Source organism: Dermochelys coriacea, chromosome 18 (assembly GCF_009764565.3).
Source record: "Dermochelys coriacea isolate rDerCor1 chromosome 18, rDerCor1.pri.v4, whole genome shotgun sequence".
NCBI classification, from domain to species: domain Eukaryota; kingdom Metazoa; phylum Chordata; order Testudines; family Dermochelyidae; genus Dermochelys; species Dermochelys coriacea.
The window spans coordinates 17985091-18009890 of NC_050085.1; the positions used below are offsets into that span (position 1 = coordinate 17985091).

The 24800-nt window shown below is 43.5% G+C and overlaps 1 protein-coding gene and 1 long non-coding RNA gene across 5 annotated transcripts in view; one reads left to right on the plus strand and one right to left on the minus strand.

Annotated features, from left to right (window-relative positions):
• SKI (SKI proto-oncogene) overlaps positions 1-6280 on the plus strand; it is a 141543-nt gene extending 135263 nt beyond the window's left edge. For 2 of the 3 annotated variants that reach the window (XM_038377008.2, XM_038377009.2), the window contains exons 6-7: positions 1286-1516; positions 5580-6280. In XM_038377008.2, coding sequence (XP_038232936.1) covers positions 1286-1516; positions 5580-5768 — 420 coding nt within the window. In that variant the 3' untranslated portion in view covers positions 5769-6280. Of the gene's footprint in view, positions 1-1285; positions 1517-2404 lie in introns of all 3 variants that reach the window. The other variant, XM_043499817.1, reaches the window with a different exon arrangement.
• Positions 6281-6481: 201 nt separating this feature from the next.
• On the minus strand, positions 6482-13092 carry LOC122457033. Of its 2 annotated transcripts, XR_006276304.1 has the most exons (3): positions 12961-13092; positions 9830-9885; positions 6482-9487 (listed from the first exon to the last, which is right to left on the minus strand). It is a non-coding gene; the product is annotated as an uncharacterized LOC122457033 (long non-coding RNA). The 2 variants fall into 2 exon arrangements; XR_006276303.1 differs by lacking the exon at positions 12961-13092 and having other exon boundaries at positions 9830-11185.
• Positions 13093-24800: the final 11708 nt, after the last annotated feature.

A 24800-nucleotide genomic window follows, 5' to 3' on the forward strand; every position in this document is an offset into this window, starting at 1 on the left:
TGATGGCATTGAGGCATGGCATTGAGATTACAATATTTGTAATTTGAAAAGCATGTGATACATGAACATGGCCACGTGTCCATACACACACACGCAATTATTTTTAACTACCAGTTAGCCTTTTCCTCTCCGTTTGTTCCCTTTCATTTCCCTCTGGTTTAATTGGATTTCACAGCTCTCATTTGGGTGACAGTTTTCATGCTAGTCATTCATGCTAAGGACTTAGATGGCAGGAAGGGAAAAATTTTCTGAGTGAAACGGAGGTTGGATTTATCTTCGCTTTTATTGCAGGGGTTTCCTAACCGTAGCAGAGCATTCCATTCCCTTGGCAGTAGCCCGAGGGCTGCATGCGAACATAGCTAACACACCAGAGCTTCTTAATGTTAGAAATTAAAAATAAGTAACTTATTTTTACACTCATCACACGTTTCCTCCTGGCCAGCTGTGATGGAGTTGCTTATTGCTCGATTAGAGCAGCTGTAGAAAGCCTCTTGGCCAGTTTTGCCTTTCACAAGCAGCACTCACGGGCTGCATTGTCCTCACTTTGTGCAGACTCAATTTCGTGTCTGCAGATAAAGGGCAGCCATTAGAGTTATCTCATTTGATCCTTTTGCTCTGAAAGTTGCTTTCAGCCAGTGCAGCATTCAGCACTAACAGCGAATGCACCAAAAGAGTTAACTCCAATTCATCTTCATTCAGCCTTAGATAGTGACAGCCATTTTGCTTGATAGTAAAGATGAGAAATTTGGATCAAGCCTGGCTTTTTAAAAGCCCGGAGTTCAGGTACCTTGGGCCCAGGATTTTGGCTCTGTCCATTACAAGGATTGGGTCATCTGCAAAATTTGGAACCAGGTTCAGATTTCAGCCTCCTTCTCTCCTTCCTTCCCCTCCTCCCCCAACCACAGCCATGTTTGAATCTCTGGGTTTGGTTTAGATCCATTTCTCCTTTCCAGTGTCACTTAAGAACATATGAGCAGACCTGTAGTCCATCTAGCCCACTGTCTTGTCTTCTGACAGTGGCCTGTGCCAGGTGCTTCACAGGCAATGAACAGACCAGGCAAATAGCGAGTGACCCATCCGCTGCCATCCAGTCTCAGCTTCTGGCAGTCAGAGGTTTAGGGAAACCCAGATCATGGGGTTGCATCCCTGACCATCTTGGCTAATAGCCATTGATGGACCTAACCTCCATGAGCTTCTATCATTCTTTTTTAACCCAGTTCCTTGCTGTAATCTTGTGTGTGCTGCACCTGTTCTGTGGCACTCTTTAACTCTTTGTGCCTTCCAGGAGCTGGAGTTCCTGCGCGTGGCTAAGAAGGAGAAACTGAGAGAGGCAACTGAGGCAAAGCGCAACTTGAGGAAAGAGATCGAACGTCTTAGAGCTGAGAACGAGAAGAAAATGAAAGAAGCTAATGAGTCGCGGATACGACTAAAGCGGGAACTGGAGCAAGCCAGGCAGATCCGGGTGTGTGACAAAGGATGTGAAGCAGGCAGGCTGCGGGCCAAGTACTCTGCCCAGGTAAGGCCAGGTCTTTGAGAGCTGATTGGCATGCAAGCTTCCCTGCTCTCCACTTCCTAGGGTTAGTCAGCGCCATCCTTCTTCAGCCTGTATGCCCTTGACTCCAGTAGAGAGATTCTCTGCCCGTCTAGGTATCTACATGGCCCCTCTGTAGTATTTGGGCCATCCTGAGATATAGGGAAGAATTTTCTCCCATTTTACAGATGGGGAACTGAGGCACAAAGAGGTGACTTGCCAGGGTCACATGGGGAGCCTGTGACAGAGCAAGATGGACCCAACTCTCCTGAGGCCCAGTCCAGCATCTTACGCACAAGCCCATATTTCCTTCTGAGGAGTTGGGCCCTCTGCAAATGCTCCTCAGGTTTGAGGAAGGTCACACACACAACCAAACTTGGTAGCTCAGGCCTTTTAGTTGGAGACAGTGCCAAGAATATTCCTGCCAGGTGAAATTCACCCTCTGCAGGGAGCTGGCACTGGGTTTAGTACTGTTGCAGTCCCAGTTGAGCCCCGTGGGTCATGTGCTGTCCCTCTGCACAGGGGTGATTTCATCTAGTGAGAGTATTAGGCAAAGTCCCATAGATTTCAGTCACTTTCTGTAATAGGATTTCCCTAGCGATCACCTGCAGATTCAGAAGGCTAGGTGTAGCTCAAGCTGCATGGCCGGACTGCACCAGTGGGAGGAAGTTTTGCTTATCGCTGTGAGCCAGCAGGAGTGTTTCACTTTGAGCTTTTAAATTAAAACACGCACCCCTACCCCTTCTCGCCTCCCCCAGTCAGATTCCCTTCCAACAAAACAGTCAACATCTTATTCACACCAACAAAAACCACAGGCCCCAAGAGCTGAGGCTGTACATCCTTAAGTCATCTTGTTGTGTCTTGGTCTTGCAGGGCATGTGGAATGCAAGGCCATCCACTGTTCCAAGCCCCCTGAAATGACCCAGCATAACAGGCTGAGCTGAGAGCCAAGTGGCAGCCTCCTGGATTTCCATGAGAAACACCAGTCAAGAGGAGTTCGCTGCAGTGCTCTGCCCCCCCTTTCCCCTCCCACTGAAACAACCTGATTGGCCCTTAATTTCCTCCCGATTGAAAGAACATGGCTCCATACTCCTAGTTAACCCTTTCACAACCTCACCCTTTCCAAAAAACCCAAAGTAGCACTTCTCCCCAATTCCCTCCACTCATTGGCCTCCCCCTACTGCCATCTAGCCTTATTCAATCCCTCAACCACCTTCTGCCAAACCATCTCCCTCACTGGTTCCCAGTCCAAGAATCTGGCAGATAAATGGTTAATAAAAGAGATAGGTTAGAAAGAGCCTAGAGCAAAGGGAGTTTCTGACAGGAGGGAGATGGGGCAGGTTTCGCTCCCAGTCCAAGCAGCTGACTTCCTGCTATGGTTCCTCTCTCCACACATCTCCCAGAAAGTGGCCAGTTTTATGTTTTTAGCATCGGTTGGGGGGGAGATGAATAAAGATTTTTGATAGATGTAGCCCTACACCGAGCAGAGATACATGTAACATCGATGCAAACACCATATAAGTAGCATGCATATGAACTACTAGAGGATTGGGTCATGGATCAACATAGGTGTGTTCACATTAGTTCATACCTAACTAAGCATGTCATTACACACACATCCCCTCATTTGGGGCTGGATTGTAGGTCACAAATACCAAAACTTAAAACTGCAGCTTTTCAAAGAGTCTCTTTAAAAGGAAAAAAGAAAAATCAACAACCTAAATTTGTCTAACCCTGGTTCTCAATAACGGGAAGGGGAGTGGTCCGATTGTACCACTCGGAGACATGCTTAACCAAGAGACCAGAAGCAGGAAATGATGTGGGCTTCCTCCCTAGCATCTCAGGATGTCTCACTGATAAGAGATGTCCAGACTAAACATACCCAGACTGAGCTCTGTTGCATTGGGCGTTACCTGCAATTGACTTCCACTTTAGCAACAAAAAAAAAAAACAACAAAACCCAAGGCGACAGGTCATGCAGATAAAATAAACTCTTTAATTTCTGGATAGAGCTTTGCTGAGCTGCAGGTGTGTTCTCTCTTGCATTTTGCTCTGGATGAAAATTTTTTTTTCCCCATCTCCCATAATACCCCCCAATAGGGGGGTTTTCAGCTACCTGTATCTAGCATGAGGGCTAACATTTGTAAAGGCACCTAAATGACTTAGGAGCCTCAGGCTAAAATTTTCAAAAGGGACTTAGAGGCTAAAAATTTTGAAGCAAGTCAGTCAGACTTACACACCTAAGTGCTATAGAAAATTTTACACTCTATGCCTTAATTTGTAGCTGCCAAACTTGCACAGGAAGAGAGAGCAAGAGCATGTACGTGTGCTTTCATAATTTGTTACTGATTTCAAAGAAACCACAGTTCTTTTGCCAGGTTTTAGTCTGAAAAATACCATCAAACAAGCATGAGCAGACATCATAAACCCAGGGCTGGGCTTGTTGACAGGAGTTTAAAAGAGTTAGGGGCCAATCTCCTAGTGAAAGGCAGGGCAAGTTGGGCTCTGAACTCCCTTATCCTAGCCCAGAGGGCCAAATTCAGAATGGGTGGAAAGATCCTGCACTGCCTGATTACAGGTCTGGTGTCGGCCCCAGGAAGGCAAGGCATTCATCTCCCTGGGACGGGCCAGGCGGCTGCAGATGTTTTCTGTTACCTCTGCCGCTGAGCTAAGTTACAGTTTACAAGTCAGCACAGTCCTCATCACCGTCTACATCCCTGCATGCTGGGCTTTGCACTTGTCCAGTTATGGAGTCAGACACTCAGACTATGGGCCTGAGTCGGTGAGGAGCTGAGCTCTTCCGGGGGTTTGGGGTTGCTGAGGATGGTCACAGGCTGATGCCCGATGCTGAACTATGGATAGATGGGTGTTGGTTCATCTTCCCCCTGCAGCATAACTGGCAAGCCCCAGATTCGGCATACAACCCCCTCCCTGCCTGGAAGGTGCTAACCCTTCCTCTCTTGTGTAAGGATCCATGGGCTGTTTGGCCCAATTTCTGTGTGGGAAGCCCAGCCGCCTTTTCAGCATCAGGTTAGGGCCCAGCAGCCACTTACAGCTCACGCTGGTCAAAAAATGAGTTTGATCAGCTGCCAATTTAGCTTTTTCCTCAACACGCCAGGGCCAGAAGGGACCACTGTGATCCTCTAGTCAGACCCCTGGTGTAGTCCAGGCCTTGGCCTTTCTCCAGAGTAATTCCCGTTTGAAATAGAGCACATAGCTTAGAAAAAACATCCAACTGTGATTTAAAATTTACCCAGAATCCATCACACCCCTTGAGAAATTGTTCCAATGGTTAATTTACCCTCCATGTTAAAAATGTAGGCCTTATTTCCGGTCTGAATTTGTCAAAGTAGCTCAAAGAGCTACAGCCGGGGGTGGGGGGTGAGTTCAGATGGTCACTTCTTTTCTCCTTCAGTCCCACACCTCAAACCCAGCTGCCCCACTACATTACTCTACATTGTCTTCCCGTCCTCAACGTCACTTCCATTTAACATAAAAGGTGTAAGGATTCTTGCTTGTGTGTAAAATGAGATCACAGTTGGCCGATTTGCGGGGCTGTGACCAGCTGGCCAATCAGAATGCATTTTTGGAGAATCATGCTAATAACCCATCTAAAATGCATGGAAATTAGTTAGTTACATTAGCAAGCAGTTAAACCCTTGCATGTTGCTACCTTAAAAATCTATAGGCATAAGAACTGCACTAGGTGGGGCTTCCGTAAATGACCTACTTGGTCTTTCCCATTTTTAACACTTCTGAGATTCATACCATACCATTGGCCCACGATGTCTTGTAATAGTGAAGTGCTTCCAAGAAGGCAAACAATTCCCATAATGCACACAGCTAACTGTACGGGGGCAGGGAGAAGGAATGACTAAATTCCTTCCTGATCCTCTTATCCCCTGCAGCAGGAAGTTACATCACTCTTCTCAGCGCCTATGTAAATTACTTGTGTTATTGGTCTGAAATGATCTAGTCCTTGTCTGAAGACACAGTGGACCCAAACTACAATGGTGTGTTTTCCCCCCACCCATTTCTTTTGCTCTAGATTGAAGACCTACAGGTTAAGCTTCAGCATGCTGAGGCTGACAGGGAACAGCTCCGAGCTGACCTGCTGCATGAGAGGGAGGCTCGGGAACACTTGGAAAAAGTGGTCAAGGAACTTCAGGAACAACTGTGGCCTAAAGCAAGCAATCATCCCAGCAGCGAGAACACAGCAAATGACATTGAAAACTAAACAACATCTAATCCGTATACAGAATAACATATATGCACAGTAAAGGAGGATGTATGTGGGGGGGTGTGCATGTGTGAGTGGGTGTGTGTTGCTCTGCACACATCTATAAATATGGACTTTATTATTGGTTGGAGGGCAGATGTTACTCTTTACAACAGAAGCACTGGCTTATGCCTCTTTTTTCAATCCATATAGCACAACATTTTACTGTGCCTATACCACACAGAGTGTTTATAAACTAAATACTTTTGAGTCCACTGCAAATTTTCTACTGGCAAACTTCAAGCAAGCAGCATCGTCCAACTCAAACCAGAGTATAAGGCAAGCAACCATGGCAGTGCTTTGACGTTGTTCTTGTGCTTGCTGGAACGCTTTGGAACGTCAAACAAACAAAAACTCCAACCAACTTTTTGTTATAAGCTATTTAAAATGATGACATTATACAGACTTGTTATTAAAACAATTAACGAGATTTTTTTATAACAAACCTTTAAAAGCAAAACAAAAGAATTTAAAAAAAAACCCACCCACCCTTGATGCACAATTTTTAAAGGACTTGTTATGGGCTTTGGGATTCTTATTGTAGAAGCCCTTTGGTGATGTTGCCATTTCATCAGCAATTTTCTACCCCTTAGGAAGCCATCGCAGTTTTAACACTGTCATGTGGTTCTATGAGAATTTCAGAGTGCTTTTCAAAGTTGATTTTTTTTCTTGGATGAACGATCCTCGTTTTCCTCTACTAAACCCAGGAAGAAAGGAGGATAGAGGGGAGTGCCTGTGTGGGGAGAGTGTATGCTAGAGCGAGATAAATCCAGCCTTATTGACTTCAGTGTTTGTAAATCACGCCATAATTTTTAAAGATATCTGTCATGAACTGATGTGTTCAAAAGACTCACTTCATCCAAGAGCACTTCAGTTTTAGGAAAAGAATGGAAGAAGAAAGAAAGTGAATGAACTTAAGTTGGTTGAAAGATAAGCAAAAAAAAAAAGACATGCATTTTGAAGTCATTCTGAAATCTTTACTTCAGTTTTCCAGAGAACTCATCTTTGTTACACAGTCTTTTCATAAATTCAGTATTGATTTACTTACTCGGTTTACTGTGCCCGAGGACAGTGCAACACCAGATACTACAGAAAACTAAGAATGACACTTCTGCTGCTGTGAATAAGGCTACATCTTTTATTTTTTTTAAATAATAGAAATTACTTTAATTTTGGGATCCAAGCCGCAGCCCTGGAATAAAAATGCAGCATTACATCACTTTGTCTTTTTTATTATTATTATTATTTTTTAAAGAACTGCACTTTGTCAAAATCTTCCTCTGCATTTTATTCCACAGTTGTAAAGTTTACAGGTTGATTATTCTAGGTTGAACCGTGCTTTAAAGACTTCAAAACATCCACCCAATTCTCCACAGCCTGGCACGTCATGTCATCATTCACACCCAGGCAAAGTGAATGCAGACCAGGGACCGAGTTACCAAATCAGGATTTTCCATATATGTATGCTAGTAGTAGTATTTTACACTCGCTTTGCATAGTTGGACACATCGACAAAGTGGAAGGATGTGGAGATTTGGGCTTTCCCCATGTATTTATCATATATATATATATATATATATATGTGCTTTACTGAACAAGGGAAATTGTTTAATAAAAAAGCCACACACAAGTATCTCATTGTGCACCCAAGATTAAAGGCATAAGGTGAAAATTGGACCTGGGCTGCTATTGTGCCTTTCAGGATCTTGTAAAGGAAATGTTGACTTTTTTTTTCCAACTTTTTAAAAAAAAAAAAAAAAGGGAGGGGGTAACCTGTGCATCATTATAAATAGAAGTTATTCTCTCAGTGAAGCACATCCCTAGTAATCTTTATTTTCTTTTTGGACATTTATGCAAACTGTAAGCTTGAAAATTATTTCCCAGTAGACAAAAAGCGGCTGCCAATCCTAAAATTATAGTATTTACTTACAGTGCATTAGAGAGAAATAAAAGATTTTTTTTAATTTTTTTTAAACAAGAGCTGTTTGCTTGAATCCATTATAATAACCATTGTAACTCTGAGCATTAATGGGAAATAAAATTCATATATGTTTTAGGTACAAAGAAAGAAGGTATATGAAAGGAATCAACTTATGGGGACAATGCAGAACTGTGGGGAGCAAATTGTTATACCAAGTAAATTACATGGAAATTAAAATAGTCTGTTTAAACAGGGGATTTTGTTCTTGTGTGTTTGGGATGGTGGAGATTGAATTAAGGTGCAAATCTCCTCTTCTAAAGTGCAATGCAAAAGGAACATTGTTTATGCAGGGGTATTTTTTTTATGTGGGGCTGGGTTTTTTGGGGGGAGGGGGGTGGGTTGGTTTTTTTTTTTTTTTGCTTTGTATTTTTTTCTGCAATTATTAAAAAAATCATATGCATGGAATTAAAATCTCTGCCATATGTATATTCATTAATGGGCATTATTACTGTCTTATGTAAAGGGTTTGTTATGCAATATGCATAAAACTGTTCTCAGCCTTATGATTTCCACATCTGTATTTTTCAGTTATTTCTTCAAGGGAAACTAAATAATTTAGCTTTAGCTGAGTGTTGCATATTTTTAGAAGGTCTCTCATATGCTGTGCTCTATTGCCGTGTCAAGAAATTACACATAGAACAAACTTGTTATTTTTCACCATGCTGGCTTCTTTGAAGCAGAATGTTTTTATTGTTTCATCTAACCTTTGAATATCTCTTTCCTTATGACCTAACAAAAAATTGCAGCGTGTTGAAGCCTCTACCTGTCTCATCCAGGAAAACAACCTTCTTACCTGCAGCACCTCATATATTTCATCCTTGTATTTATGCAGCATGTATATTTATTCACTGGCATAACTTCTGTGCATATGAAGTCTTTTTCCTCAAAAATGAATGAACTCTGCATTTTTTTCAGGGAAGGAAAAATAAGATCGTAAATAGCTTTATCAAGAAACACCAAGGAAGAAAATTCTTCGTATTCAAACTGCATGCCATTAGGTTTTAAAAGTTTAGATTTTTCACATGATATGTTACAATAAATCTGTTGAGTGTAATCTCTTGACTGCTAGCTTTACTGTGTTTCAAATTAACATCGAGCACTAAGTAGGATTATTTTAAATTGGAGGAAACAACCTATTAGAAAACCACTCTAAATTAAGGTTTAAATGGATGCAGCGAAATAAAGTTAAGAACTCCACCCACAATAGTGCAAGAAGACTATGGGAACAAACTGTCTACACCAGCAACTCGTTAACAGGAGAGTTCTGTAATGTGGGGTTTGATTTTTTTTTTGTCTTTCCAAAATACATTTTGCAATGAGCAAATAGTAGAATTTTGGCATAGCTGAAGAGCATGTCTTTCTTTTTAACTCAGAACTTCTGTGCAGGAATTATAAATCAATGTATCGGGGAAAGGGGATATCTGGGTATTTTCAAGATCACACAGCCACTTGATTCTAGAAAACATCTGTTGATAATGGTGGTAATACTTGTGAGAGAAACTTTTATGATGGTTGTTCGCAGTGAGGGAGTTCTGTGTGTAATTTCTGCGTATGCAACATTGCACTGAAGTAAATCCCTCATAGATGGGATTGCTCTTACTTTAACCACGGCTGCATTCCATGCGCACCCAAGTCAGTAGGGTGCCTCGGAATTGTAAGATTGCATCTCCTCCCTTTGTATTTGCCATTTAGTTTCCTTTAAGAAGTTAAAAGGGAGAAGAGGTGTTTTATACAGGCTATTGACTCTCCCGATACTTAAAAATATATTACCTAGATAATTGTATATTCAGTTTAATTACTCACTGTTTCTATACTGAAAGAAGACTTAACGAAGGGAAAAAAAAACCAACAGCAATAACATTCATATCTATGGAGCAGCTAACTAGTATACATAATACTCTGCTTTTCAAACAGAACTAGCCAATGTAAAAAAATAAAGTAGTAAATTCAACATGTAAATACTTTTTTTTTTCTTCTCATTTTACACTGTTGTATTATAAGTGTATATGGTGTTTACTTTTTCAAAACTCTTTCTTACCTGGTAGTTGTCTTGTTTTATGAGTTGTGTTTTTAACTAAGAAGAACTTTTGCTGTCTGTTAGGAAAAACAAAACAAAACAAAAAAACTTTTGCAAGTTTTCAATGTGGGTTAACTTTTCGTCATTTGCATTTTGTCCTTATTTTCATTGTAAAGTATTTTTATTATTAAAAAAAAAAAAAGGTGATTCTTCCCCCTCCCCCCATCAGCTCATATGTTTTAGAGGGAGGTTTTGTTTTTTTGAGGTGTTTTTTTGTTTTTTAAAATCTAAAGAATTCACAGAAATGACTTTTTTTTTTTCTTTCAACTGAGGGGAAAAAAAATCTATACATTTATAATAGCCAATAGCATTTCAGCACATTTTGTTATCCTGGTCTCTCCTATGCTGCTGCTAATGACAATATTATGACTTACTCTACTATTCTAGAACTATTTTTATGTAATTAATGTATGCTTTCTTGTTTATAAATGCCTGATTTAAAAAAAAAAAAAGAAAAAAGCTTGGCATATTTATCTACTTCGCTGTGTACCTTGATAGTCCTTTTACATCCCCTTTTCCACATCCCCTCCCCTGAAACAGATAATATTGTAAAATAAAGGACTTTATGAGATTATGTATGAAAATAGCTATGCTTATATACCACAGTGACTGAATGTACAGTGTATAGACGCATTACCTAAAATAAAATTGTTTGTCCAGAAAACAACCATAGATAAGCTATGTTCTTTGAATCTCTCAGTACCGGTATGGTGGCCTAAATTCTCAAGAGTGGCTAGGGCCCAGCTCCTCAAATGTATTTAGACACCTAACTGCCATTGGAGCAACCTAGCTCGTTAGCTTAAAGGGGCCTAAATTTCAGAAAGTGACCGAAAATCAGGCTCCTTTAACATGTTGTGACTTGGGTACCCAAAACCAGGAATCATTCAGGCCTGTGGGTTTGTCCCTCTCTCCCACATGCCGGCACATCAGGAAATTTTGGTAGCATTTCCCTCTCGCTTCTGTCAGGATAATAGTCACCCCAGCCCATCTCTGCTCAAAAATGTGATCCTATTCACCACTCAAGCGCCCCTCCCTTCATATGTGGCATAGTGCCGTGTGCACTAGAGTGAATTTCTATGATAGTAGTGCCAAAGGTCCCAGGTACACTAGGTGCTGTGGAAACACAGGACAAGGCACTCTCTAGCCTGGTGAACATTTACTAAGATTACCATTCCTCACAGTTAGCTGCGAGGCAAGATTTGGGCTCAGCAAAAAATTCCCATTGAATTCAAAGGGAGCAAGATACACATTGAAGAGCAGACCTTTCCCTTATCATAAAGCCACTCCCCTCCTCTAATATTAAAGGGACTCAGGCTCATGCCCAAAACTAAGGTGATACCGCTATCTTGAAGACAGTGAGGAAAAGGCTGAGAGAGTGGGCATGAGCAGCCTGGGACAGGAGGCTAGTGCATGACTCCTGGCGATAACAAAAGGCTGGGTGTTAATGTGCTCTCAGTAAAAGATGTAGGAGGGAATGTAGGAAGGGGAGTTTGCACAGACTGCTGATTAGCAAAGGGAATTTTTCCAGTTAAAATCTCCAGCCAAGCTTAAAATAGGTGATGGGAGAAATGCAATGAGAACCTTGCTGCACTTAGAACAATCATTGGTCAACATTGTCCTCACAGTCTCCACCCAAACGTGCCCCACCAACACCTCGTAAGGAACTTGACTGACTCCTATTGACAAATGGCCGAGGGAGTGAATTAAGAGACTACACATCACCCTGATATACCTAGACTCCTAGAACCATAGGGCCAATTTACCCACCCACCCCGCCTTGTTCTCCTGAGGTAGGTAAATGGCATTTCAATACAGGTTGTCTGGGTTGGATGGATTTTTCAGAGAAGGATTTAAAAACCAGGGTCCTGGCTAGTCCGCATAGTCAGTGAAGATACTCGAGGAGGACATTTCCTTTGCCCCTGAGGCAGTTGATTGCCTTCCACACAATGTTAGATGAAGCAACACCTGTGTGTATATATCATTGTTAAACCAGGTTGAGAGTCCCTCTGCATGAAGGTTAGTTCTCCTCTAGTTCCAGACTGACTGTGGTGTGGGATAGCCCTCCCCTTTAGCACTAAGGGAAGGCAGATTGCGGCCCCCCCATACTGAGACCCCCCCCCAATACACATCCACTCCGTAAATCTGGGCAGTCTTGCCCAATGGCTCACAGTGCTGTTTTCCCCACACGCCGCCCCCCATTATGCTCTGTTTAGTATGTGCGTGTTACTCTAGTTCTGTATTTCAAAAGTCCAGGGAAATCTTTAACACCAGAAACAGAAAGGACATTTTAGGGCAGAAGAGTGCCCAGAATTTGGCTCTAAGATTCCTAAGGGGACAAAATGAGCAGCTGTTTAGCAGTTATATTGGCCTTGTAGCTGTCTAGGTTAGGAAACAAAATCATTTAAGAGAAAGATTGTGAGACATTGGATGCTCTGCACACATGGAGGGTGGGTTCCTTCTGTTTTCACTTCTGCAAATTTAACTATATCATCACTTTGTCCCAACAGCAAACTGGCTCTGGGGTGGTCCAGCAAAGCTGCTATAGGATTTCTGGAACTATAACTCCCTACCTACAATGGCCAGTGTTCCCAAAGACTTCAGCGTCTTCCCCTGAATAAACCTAATGTCTGACAGGGTCTGGATTACCTACGCATAACTATAATCTGCATCCTCCATAACCCTTTTCACTGGCAGGGGAAGGCGGGGAGAGTTAGGGGGCTTGACATGCACTAGGAGGGAAAGATGTATTATCCCCATTGTTAAGACTAGGAGGCTCTCTCAGAGATGTTATGTCTGGAATTTTCAAAGGTGGCAAACTTCCATTTTTTCAGGCAACTCAGTGCCTTTGTCGGGCAGGCCCTTGCTCACTGTGTTGTACATAGGTTTATAAATGGCCTGCGACCCCTGTCCTGCTAGACAGGCATTCTTCCCAATCCCGCTAGCCCAGATTTAAGCTGCAGCACATGTAATTAGGCAGGTCATCATAGCCAGAAAGTCTTATAGCCAGGTTCTATCCGGTGCTGTGCATTCTCACCACTTGTTAAAAAAATAAATAAATAAATAAATAAAATCAAGCCTTAATGGATTCTCACCAGGTTCCAAGCTTGCTTGTTCCTGAACATCCCGTCAGCTGATGGCGACCTGGCTTCTGTTCACAGGTCAGCTACTGGTCTCCTGGGTGACCCTGGGCAAAGCAAGTCACCGCTCTGCCTCAGTTTCCTCATCTGTAAAATGGGGATAAGAATAGAGTAAAGTTCTTTCAGATTTGCTGTTGAAAAACACTATATATGAGCTAGGAATTATTATTGCTATGCCTGTGTGCCTCAGCTACACTATATTACCCTCCTACCCATGCTATGAGCAGCAATGTATACAGTGACAGCAGCACTACATAGTTTGTGTTCCAGCCCTCTGAAAGTACCCTGCATTTAACCTCTGAACCCTAAACTCTGCCTTTGACTAGGTCCCTTAGTTTCTGTCCCATTAGTAATTGCTTTCACGTGCAAGTACTGTGGCTAGATGATTTAGTTTCAGAGTAGCAGCCGTGTTAGTCTGTATCCGCAAAAAGAAAAAGGAGGACTTGTGGCACCTTAGAAACTAACAAATTTATTTGAGCATAAGCATTCACTGAATGCAGCTGATGAAGTGGGCTGTAGCTCACGAAAGCTTATGCTCAAATAAATTTGTTAGTCTCTAAGGTGCCACAAGTCCTCCTTTTCTTTTTTTAGATGATTTAGATTGATTAAAAATGATAGATATTAGATACTAGTATAATCAAAGAGCATTCCAAATCCAGGCTACCTGCAAGAGCCAGAAAGTAAGAGAGAGAGAGTGTGACACATTCACCACCACAAAGAAAAAAATCAAGTGAATGCTCTGTGCATGGGGTCATGGTGTGGTTGGTCCCCTTATGCCAGTACTGCCCCCTCATACCCTGTAGGGAGTTCCACCCTCCACCGGAGCATTCACCAGCCTACTCAGTCCATGCCGGTTATGCCCACTGCTACCAGCCAGGATGTGGAGGGAGGGAATGGAAAACAAACAAACAAAAGGATGAGTCAGAAATATAAGGTAGAATAAAAACAAAACCAAAAAAACAAACCCATCCTGCTGATCCTTCTCTGGCTTTTCCAGGGTTTTACAAGGGTATGCTAAGAAATGGCCCAGAGCTGTGGAAATTCTGCTGCCATTTCTCAGAAAAACCATAAGAAGAATTGCCACAAATTACTTTAACATATGTTTCCATCCTCTTCTTTCTGCCTTTTTCCCTTTTCTATTTCTTGTTATTTATTGAGCATTAATTTTTATGTACATTTACAGTTCTTCCTTTTCAACAGAAAATGGACTTACTTTTTCACAGGGAAATTGCAGCTAAAGTAATTGCACGTGTGTATTTTCCACCCTGCATTATACTTCATAGGACTCAGCAGTGGGGCACAAAACAATTGTCTATGCCTGCATGGTGCATGTAGAAGCCTGTTGCTAAGCTGTCTGGGATATGACGCAGAGAAGGTTCTGCAATAATGCTCAACCCCGTGTTGTCTCTGAGCGTGTATGTCTTAGAACGTACAAAACTGCATGCAGATTTCTGGTATGCCCAAAGAGACCAAACGCAGCAGGTGCTCAACATTTTTCTCTCTGAGGCCCCACCAATATGCTATAAAAAAATCCACAACCCACCTGTGCCACAATAACTGGGTTTCTGCATATAAAAGCCAGGGCTGGCATTAGGGAGTAGCAAGCAGGGCAATTGCCTGGGGCCCTATGCCACAGCGAACCTACATTGCTCAGGCTTCAGCTTCAGCCCTGGTCCCCAGCAAGTCTAATACTGGCCCTGCTTGGCGGTCCCCCCTTCCCCTCTGAAACCTGTTCATGAGCCCCCCCCAGAGATCCCAGACTCCTGGTTGAGAACCACTATGATACAGGGCCATCGTTTGAAGTGTAGGCATTCCCTCTCAGGTTGGTTTCAGAGTAGCAGCTGTGTTAGTCTGTATTCGCAAAAAGAAAAGGAGTACTTGTGGCACCTTAGAGACTAACAAATTTATTTGAGCATAAGCTTTCGTGAGCTACAACTCACTTCATCTGATGCATGCATCGAATGAAGTGAGCTGTAGCTCACGAAAGCTTATGCTCAAATAAATTTGTTAGTCTCTAAGGTGCCACAAGTACTCCTTTTCCTCTCAGGTTGGAGCCCTTGATGTGTTTCAGAGCCCAGGCTCCACCTGAGTCCGAATGGCTTTGCTGCTGTTTTTAGCCCCATAGTATGAGGTCTCCGAGCCTGCCTCAGTTGACTTGGACTCTGAGGCTCACTGCTGCTGGGCTCATTTTTTGCAGTGTAACCATTAGCCAGGGCCATGGGAGACCTAGCTTTGATTCTCTGCTCTGCCACAGACTTCCTGAATGACCCTGGACAAATCACTTAGTCCGTGGCTCGGCCTCATTCCCTTCTGTAAAATGGGGATAGGAGTCCTACCCTCCATCATGGGGGTGTACATAGGATAACTGTATTAAAGACTGTGTGGTGCTCAAAGAGTCTGGAACAGGGGGGCCCCCCTAGCACTACCTAAGGTAGCTAGAGCTTTCAAATGATCAGCAACCACAACTAGGTGCAGTTTTTCAAAAGCGCTCAGCACCCAATTTTTTTTGGTACCTAACCTGAAGAGCTGGCTCATAAAGATAGAGACAGAGAGAGAGAGCGCAAGAGTGTAACTTCCCATACACACTGCTTCCTACCAGCATGGTGGAGCAAAGCATCTCGTGTCTATGGCACATTCCATCCTACACTATCTGCTGAGATTCCCAACACAATTATGGTGGTGATTTTTTAGCAACAGGGACATATGTCTAGTGGGAACCATTCTGAAGCCTGCAAACTAATTTCACTTTGACCACCAGGTAGGCATCAACTTTTGGGCATAGCTAGAGCTGGATTCAAACCGATGACGAAGCAGTGAAAGACGGAGTCCCCCTTAGCCATCAAGTCTCTCACAACCATTGTATTTATGATCCCCCCACAGGCCAAAAAGAAAGTGCCATCAGAACAACAAGGCTTTTTGATTTCTCTTTCTTATGATCCAGGCCTCTCATCTCTCTCCAAGCTTGTCCCTCTCTTTTGCTAATGCCTTGTCCCTAGCCTCATCACAGCCCTTGACCTTTTAGCACCTGTACGTTTTTAGTTCTGCAGTGCTTTAGGACTATGGTGAGAACTACCAGCGAGAGCAAAACTCATGAACTGGAACGGCCCTTGCTCTATAACTAAATGAACAAGCCACTTGTGACGCCTATGGACATTTCTGGTTTAGTAGTAATGGGAACTGAGCAGATAATTTCTTCCCCCAGCTCCCAACGGGGAGAGCGTACCCAGGTCAGTGTTTGCTAAAAGCAAAGGGTTGGTGTGAACTAGGTGCAACAGCCCAGGCGTTTATGTGGGGTTCGCTTTAGGGCATGGAGCAGAGTAGTGGCAGCACAAGAGTAATGTAACTTTAGGGCCTCTCTTCATTTAACTTTATGTGCCCTGTATATGAACCCCAGTACCTGGAAATAAGAGACTGGAGAGAAACTGAACTCATCGGTCACTGCATGACTCCCGTCTTCTAGTTCATAAAGCTAAATCTGCAAACATGTCCACTTCAGGGGACCAAGACAGATTGACCCACAGATGCTTCTGAATGCCAGAACACAGAGAGTCAATATTTTTATGTCAAACAACAATGCGGATTAAGGCTCTGCCTGCAAACACACAAGGGCTCAGCTACATACATGAATAGTCCCACAGACTTCAAGTTAAGCATGTGTGTGTTTGTGGGATTGGCACCTCAGAGGCCTGCAAATGCAACTGCCAAACTAAGGACAACACACAAGTAACCAGGACCTCAGTGAAATAGGTTTTTCCATCCATCTCCACTCCCAATTGACTGGACCCTTCATCTGTATGTCTACATACACAGTTCCACATACTGGTCCCTTTACCTGAGTACCTGCTCTGCCCCTACAGCCACAGATCCACCTACAGGTCCCTTCATCTATCCACCTTTTAAAAAAAAATTTCAAGCCAAAATTAAAATATAAAATACTCAAATTATCTGCCTTGTACTGAAAATGGACATTTCCAGTCAAGTATGCAAATGTCAAGCATACTTTGGTCTCTTCCCCACCCCCTTCTCCCCACTTGCTTAGATAAACCTCTAATATTTTACTTGAGATAAAATCCCAAGAACTAGGCCTGCAGAAACTGAGTTGCCAGTTATTTTCAGCAAGACTGGCTGTGTTTTTAACAGCACACCAGCTTGCCTTGTTCTTGGAACTTTTCAGTATTTTTGGAAAAAGAAAATGTCTTCAAAAATAAAATAACTGTTCTTATCTTGCAGGGAGGAGAAGTTACTTTCCCTTTTCCTTAAAATATTCACCAGCTCATTTTTTTTTACCATGCAATTGTACATTTCTTTCAGTGTGGAATATGGGGGCAAGTTCTGACCTCATTTACCCTGCTGCAAATTCAGATTCACTCCACTGAAATCAATCTAGATTTACACTGGCATAGTTGACAGCAGAACATGGTCTATGCCAGGAGTTCTCAACAAATTTTTGGGTGGGCTCGGAATGTAGCCACCAACTTTTGCTGGTGGTTGCTCTCACAATTTTTCTTAAAATACTTAATTAACTCTAGGAAAAGCAAATAAATATGCACATATGTCCAAATCATTGTCTATTTATGTAGGGGGTTTTTTGCAGACTCGATCATTAAAAATTATGTACAGTTGTCTCTATTCTTTACTGAACCTAAACAGAATAAAAACACAAATAAGGTGCTTTAAATGTTTTGCTTTTTTGGTTGCTTTTTATATTTTTAGACTTGCTAGCTAGCAAGTCTGCTACTGTGAAAAGTGACATTTGTATATTTGTTAATATCACTTTTCACAGCACACTTGCTAACTAGCTGGGAGGCTGTGAAAAGTGATATTAACAAACATACAAATATGACTTTTCACAGCAGACTTACTCAGCCCTGGCAAGCTAGGGGACTAATTACGCCCTAAATAGGGAGGTGGATAGGGGGCCAAGGGGATTAGCCCAGGGTGAGAGCCTGGAGTCTTGCTGCAAAGATGGAGACTGGAGGAGGCAGCAGGGGCCAGGGGCAATGTACGGTGGATGAGTCCAGACTCAGAGCCCAAAGCAAAGCCGGAAGCCCTGAGGCTGGGGGACGGGGCCTGCTGCCGCATGACCAGAGTCTGCCGCCCACCACCCCAGGGCTGAAGCCCGAGCTTCACCCTCCCCAGGAAGGTGGGAAGTCATGCTGGCTGCCTGCTTCTACAATGTTTGTTGCTCAAAAAGAGGATAGGGACCAGCCCCTGCTGGTGGCCCTGGGGGAGGGGCCGCTGCTTTGCCCCCCCTCACCCCCAAATCACCAGCCAGGACACTGTGGCCATAAGAAAATCCCCTGGTGGCCGCATTTGAGAAACACTGGTCTATGCTTCAGGTTAATTGCCAGTGTGTTAACTGGCACTAGATGAGCCAAAGAGGCTGACTCTGCCTTCCATACTCAGGGATGGTTCCCTTTCAAGTCATCAAGGCCTTTGATCTGAGTGAGGAGGATGGGATCAGGCCAAAGTGCTCTCTGCCCATGTAAACAGCTCCAGGTTGACTGCACATATACTGTGCCAAAGCAGAGCTGTAGTTTGTGTTGCTGTGGCCTTCCTGGCCGAAGCATGGAGAGCAAAGCGTTTGGCTGCCATGGCCATGTCAGGAATGCGTGCACACAAGTTCCAGAATGCCAGCTCAGGATGAAAGAGGGACCTAGCTCTTCTGCAGGTTTAAACTGAAGTCAGAATCGGGCCCTGCTCTTTCTGGAGTCTGCTAAGGCTAACCTGGCAGCCAGAGATTGGCCCACAGTATGGAAATCTCCACAGTCTGTATCTAAGTGGTGTTTAGCTTTCCAGCCCTACAGGGCACTTTACACTTGGATCATCCCTGCTCAGCTTCACCAAGTTTATCTGGCTATGCTTTATTCTGGGAGCCTTTATTAAGCTGACCTAGATTGCAGACACATACATGGAGCAAAAAGAATTGCATTTTTCATTTGCCTCCCCCGCCATCCTAAGCTTAAATCTTTTGGAAGCGAGGTGCGTATTTGATGCATATGACAGATGTCCCCTAAGTTCAGGCTGATTTCTGAGCTGTAGGTAAGTTTTGGCAGGCACCTGGAAGCAATCCAATTGCCATCAAGATCTGATGCTAACTTGCTTGAAAGCAACATCAACACAACATAGAAAAAAAGATTCCCAAGTTACCAGTCATAGCTGCGTATCAGGGGATGCCAATTTCATTTGATGCCCTGGGAAGGAATTTCAGAAATGGTTCGTGATTCTGAATACACAACTGGGGACACTGTCACAAGAGCCTGATTTTTCAAGTGACAGTTACTTAGCTCCTGAAGAAAAACAGGTCCCTTTAAATTGTCTCCAGTTGAGGACCCAGAAATTAAGGCACCCAAAATTACTAATCACTTGTGAAAATCTTGCCTCACAACATCCCATTTGTGCCCTGGATTTTATAGTCCTTTTCCTAGCAACCTGCTGATGAGGCTGCACATACAGTATGTGCAGTGGTCACCACTACCTATTACTTCATCAATATATTACTTCAACACCTCAGTTCGTGCAGAAAATCCAAGAGCAGGAAAATTGTTCAGTTAAAATACCAGACAAACTAAGTATAATCAAAGGAGAAAACTGAACAAACTGACAAATCATTACAGATTCCTTTGGCATTGGTTTCAGAGTAGCAGCCATGTTAGTCTGTATTCACAAAAAGAAAAAGGGAGGACTTGTGGCACTTTAGAGACTAACAGATTTATTAGAGCATAAGCTTTCGTGAGCTACAGCTCACTTCATCGGATGCATTCAGTGGAAAATACAGTGGGGAGATTTATATACACAGAGAACATGAAACAATGGGTGTTACCATACACACTGTAAGGAGAGTGATCACTTAAGATGAGCTATTACCAGCGGGGGGGGGGGGGGGGGAGAAAAACTTTTTGTAGTGATAATCAAAGTGGGCCACTACAAAAAGTTTTTCTTCCCCCCTCCCCACCCCGCTCTCCTGATAGTAATAGCTCATCTTAAGTGATCACTCTCCTTACAGTGTGTACAAACACCCATTGTTTCATGTTCTCTGTGTATATAAATCTCCCCACTGTATTTTCCACTGAATGCATCCGATGAAGTGAGCTGTAGCTCACGAAAGCTTATGCTCAAATAAATGTGTTAGTTTCTGAAGTGCCACAAGTACTCCTTTTCTTTTGGCATTGGATGTAACAATGATTAGGCATGAGGACATCTTTAGGCTGAAGTGGCCATATAATTCCAGAGGAATTCCTTATTGTGATTGAACGCAGACTGAACTGTACTTGTGACCCTTTGAGGAGCCAGACTGCATCCCAACATGGAACAAGACAGAGTGATGCATTGAGGAGTTGAGCCCTTTCTCCCACTCAAAGTCATTTTCTTCTAGTGACTGCATTTTCATGCAGTCTTCTTGGCAACAAACCCCAGATTTAGAGAAGTAATTCTGAGCAGTGTTACGTACAGCCAGCCACTGAAGGACTATAGATGCAGCAACAAATATTCTAAAGAGCAGCCATTGCTTCATGCTAATGACTAGGAAACCCATTGGGAGTAACTGAATTTTGAGAGGGTCATTCTGCCCCACACAAGTATTGTAATAAAGTGGTCATCAAGGGGTTAACTGGGTTGCTCAAAATATTCAGAGTTGGAGCTATGCTCCCACAGACTTACTTCCACTTTACTACACGTATAACTTTCACTTGCTTAGTGATGGCTGAGAAACAGAAGTGCACTTGGCCAATTCTGTCACTGTTGAGTTCCTCCAAAAGCAAAGCACGGGCACCTCTCCCACCAGTAAATGGGGCATCACGGGACTCAACCTTTGAGCACAGAACTATTTTGTTTCTTAGCACTACTGGGAAGCTCTATCTCGTGAAAGCAGCAGTTCAGGACGTAATATTACATACACTGCTTGGCAAGTTATTGTTATATATTATTTGTATTTTAGCAGCCCCAAGAGGACCCCAATGGAATCAGGACCCCATTGTGCTAGGAGCTGTACAAACATTAGCAGGAGGATGTGCCTGACCCAAAGAGCTTACAGTCTAAATAGGCTTTCCAAATGAAGGGCAGGAAGGGAAAAAGAGGCAGAAAGAAGTGACATGACTTAGCCCAAGGTCACCTAGCTGGTTAATGGGGGAGCCAGAAATAAACCCAAGGTTTCCTAAGTGCCAATGTCAAAATCCTAATGTCCTACTCACTAGATCGATGCTGTGCAGACACAAGTGGAAGAATACTGCCCTTGGGGGTGATGGTTCTAGGCTGACACACTACAAAACGTTGTCTTCATGCGCCAAATGTATCATGAGAGATACTGATGGGCATCCCCAACCAACTGGATTCTCTCTTGTTAGAAGTCAGTTCCGTCATGCTCTGTATCACTCAGCTCTTTCTGACTACAGGGTTGCCTACATTGCAATCAGAAGGGATGACTGCACCACCCATGCTCACTTCATCGAGCCAGCTTGCTAAAAATAGCAGTGCAGGAGCAGAGGCATGGGTGGGAAGGCAGGCTAGCTACCCTAGTACAATCCTGCCTGGGACCCTGGATACTTAGTTGAGTGGCTAGCCTGTGCCATAACATATGCCCACTGCAATTACACTGTTATTTTTTTTGAGCTGGCTTGCTCAAAGCTAGCTTGGCTCGGTCTACACATGCCCCAGTCACCACTCCTGACTGCAGCACAGACATACCCTAAAGATACGGGGAGCGATGTATGAATTCACGAAGAGCTGAATTCTTCTCTCAGTGACATTAGTGTATGTGTGGTGAAAACTCCATGGACTTCAACTACTATCTGGCTAACATGGAGTTATCCTGAATCTAGATCAGTCACAGTGAAAACAGAATTGGGCCCTAAAACAATATTAATATGAAGAACTAGATGTTTTATTGCTGAAACCCATTCTGGCTGGAGAAGTAACGCATGATTATCATTTACTAGCTGTATTGCCATAGGGCCAAAAGACCCCACTAAGGATGAGAACCCCAGTGGTCTGGGTGCTGTACAAACGCACATACAGATTGCTTGTCTTTGGATGCTCTGGGTCTTCGGTAAAATCTGGGAAGGATTACTCCATAACTTCCTCGGCTTTGGTTATTCCAAAATCCCAGATAGGACCAAGGAGAGGAATCTTTCTTGGATACTTAAATCTGATATGCCGTACAAGACAGAGGGCAACTGCACATAAACTTTTTAAGCTGTTGGTTCCAAACAGTGGGTGAAGACCTGATTAACACGACTGACAGCAATGCAGAAGGCAACAGCTGCACAAGCAAATAGCTATGCAATCATACTGCTATGGCTAGACAATACCTTGATACATTTTAACCTTCAAGGTCTTTTTAGGCAGCCCTCCCCCCACATCCATACCAACACCTGCAAGGACAGAGCACTGTGTCTACGGGAAAACTAAGTAAAAGAGCAGAGTAGTTGGTGGTGTTGTTATTAATATTACGTGAGCCTTTCTTGCAGCCCAAGGCATCCAAACCACATTTTTTTCCCCAACTCCCATGTACATCTGCTGCAAGGATATTAAAAGAAATACATTTTAGAACATCTGCAGGGAAGGGATAAAACTTGCAGAAGATGATAGAAAGCGGGGAAGCAGTAAAAACCCAGGAGTGTCAGAGTTAATGATGATATGTGAGTAATCCAGTTATAAAGGCGCTGTCAGTGGGAAGGGAGCGCAAATATAATAAAACACAGCTGTATGACGTACACTTCAGTGGAATTTTTATTAGATGGTTTATGTGCACTCTAAGTATACCTGACTGCAATGCAAATTCCCACAGACTTGCATTTGGGAGGAAAAAAAAGTTTCCATAGGTCCCTGTATTCAACTGATCTAGTCCAATTGTTTGGTGCCGCACGGATGTTTTGAGCGTCAGGTTTGTTTGCGTACGAGTTTTCTGTTGAGTAAGCTCTATTCTGGGACCTTGGGAGATGTCTCTCATTTGTCCGAGTGCTTCCCCAGAGCCCATTCCTGCCAGGGTGCCCCCTATCCTCCCCCATGACCCTTCTAATCCCTACAGGTCTGCCCAAACTGCAGAATGAAGGCAAAAGTTGGAGAGGAGGAAACTGGGAGAGAGGCTGCTATCCCAAGTGCATCAAAAGCAAATGTTTGCAATGATCCCCCCCCACACACACACACACTCTTTACAGGAAGCTAAGGAGTTTCACATGGTTTGTCCCATATTCTGTTTTGTTATTTCTGAAACCAAACCAGAGGGGGCTAAGGTTGAGTGGTGGCCACACTGGGAGAACACTCAGGTAACTCATGAGTATATTGTTTGCTGTCTTGAGTTCTTGTAACAACCATCCCTCTAAGGGTCAGCAGCAGGATTCAAAACCAGGACCTTCAGCATCAATCTCTACAACTAAATGAGATGCTTCTTTAGCAGGTAGCAGTAGTAGTCTGTTATTCTGTGTGTGACCCAGACACTAGAGAGGGACATAGCACACTGTATTAGCATGGCTTACAGTTGAAAGGCTGATGGTCCTACAGCCCATGTGTTAAGCCAGCTCACCCTTGTACAATTGCCTTGTCTATAGCAGGGGATCTCAACCAGGGCCAACTTTAGAGTTGCTGGGGCCCAGGGCAGAAAGCCAAAGCCCCATCCCATGAGGCTGAAACACAGGGCCCTGAGCCCAACCACCTAGGGCTGAAGCCAAAACCTAAGCAACTGGTGTGGGGCCTTAGGTAATTGCCCTGCTTGCTACCCCCTAACGCTTGCCCTGGCTTTTATATGGAGAAAAACTGTTGTTGTGGCACAGGTGGGTGGTGGAGTTTTTATAGCATGTTGGGGGTGGGGTGGGGGGGGTGCTTCAGAAAGAAAAAGGTTAAGAAGCCCTGGTCTATAGCATCCCTGAACGATGAGCCTCCTGCTGCTGTTCATAAGGACTTGTCTTGTTGTTTTCTTTTGTACATTGAGCAGACAACACCATCTCACAAGCGTCTCCAGAGGTGAACTGGAGGCCTTTATAGCACTGATTCCAGAATCAGTGGGGGAATGTGTCATTTTATAGACGGCAATTTTACTAAGTGCTCATAAATACCTTTGCTTATCTACCTCCTGGATCTCACCAGTCCTTCGTCAGAGAACTAGTCTTCTACAGACAGAAATTAGGATTTAATTACATCCCCATCCAGCCCCTTATATAAATAAGGTAGGAGGATGGGGGAGGTAGCGAGGAGATAAAACACCAGAGGCTCCACCAATTCCTGGGGTTTCCCCTAAACAAAGATCCTATGCTGATGCATGTCATACGAGGACACTGACAGATAGGTACAAGAAGCAATCCTTTACCCCACCAGCAGCAGACGCCCTCTCATCAAACTGAGGAACTAATGCTCTCCAGCAGTAAACATTTCAAAAGTGTTTAAGTGAAGCAAGAGCCCAAATCTCATTGACTTTCAATGGGCCTAAAGCCGGCTCTTACATATAGCTTTTGTACAAATATATTTATACTAGTACAACCCTTAGTGTGGATGAAGTTGTATTGGTATGGATGTTATTATGGCAGCACCGTTCACTCTCCTTCCTATATGGGAATACACTACACAGGCTAAGCACAGCCAGGCCTGTATTACTGCATCCACGCTGGGGGGGTTCAACTATACCTGGCTGGTAAAAGTGGTACTGTGTGTGTGTAGACAAAAAACTTAGGTGGTGAAGCAGCCAAGTCACTTTTGAAAATGGGACTTGGGCTCCAAGTCATTGTCTATACTAGGGAGAGGCATAGGTTGTGGTCTAGAAGCATGTGTAACCTAAGTGCCCTTGTGGCCAAGATGGAGTTTGCTCT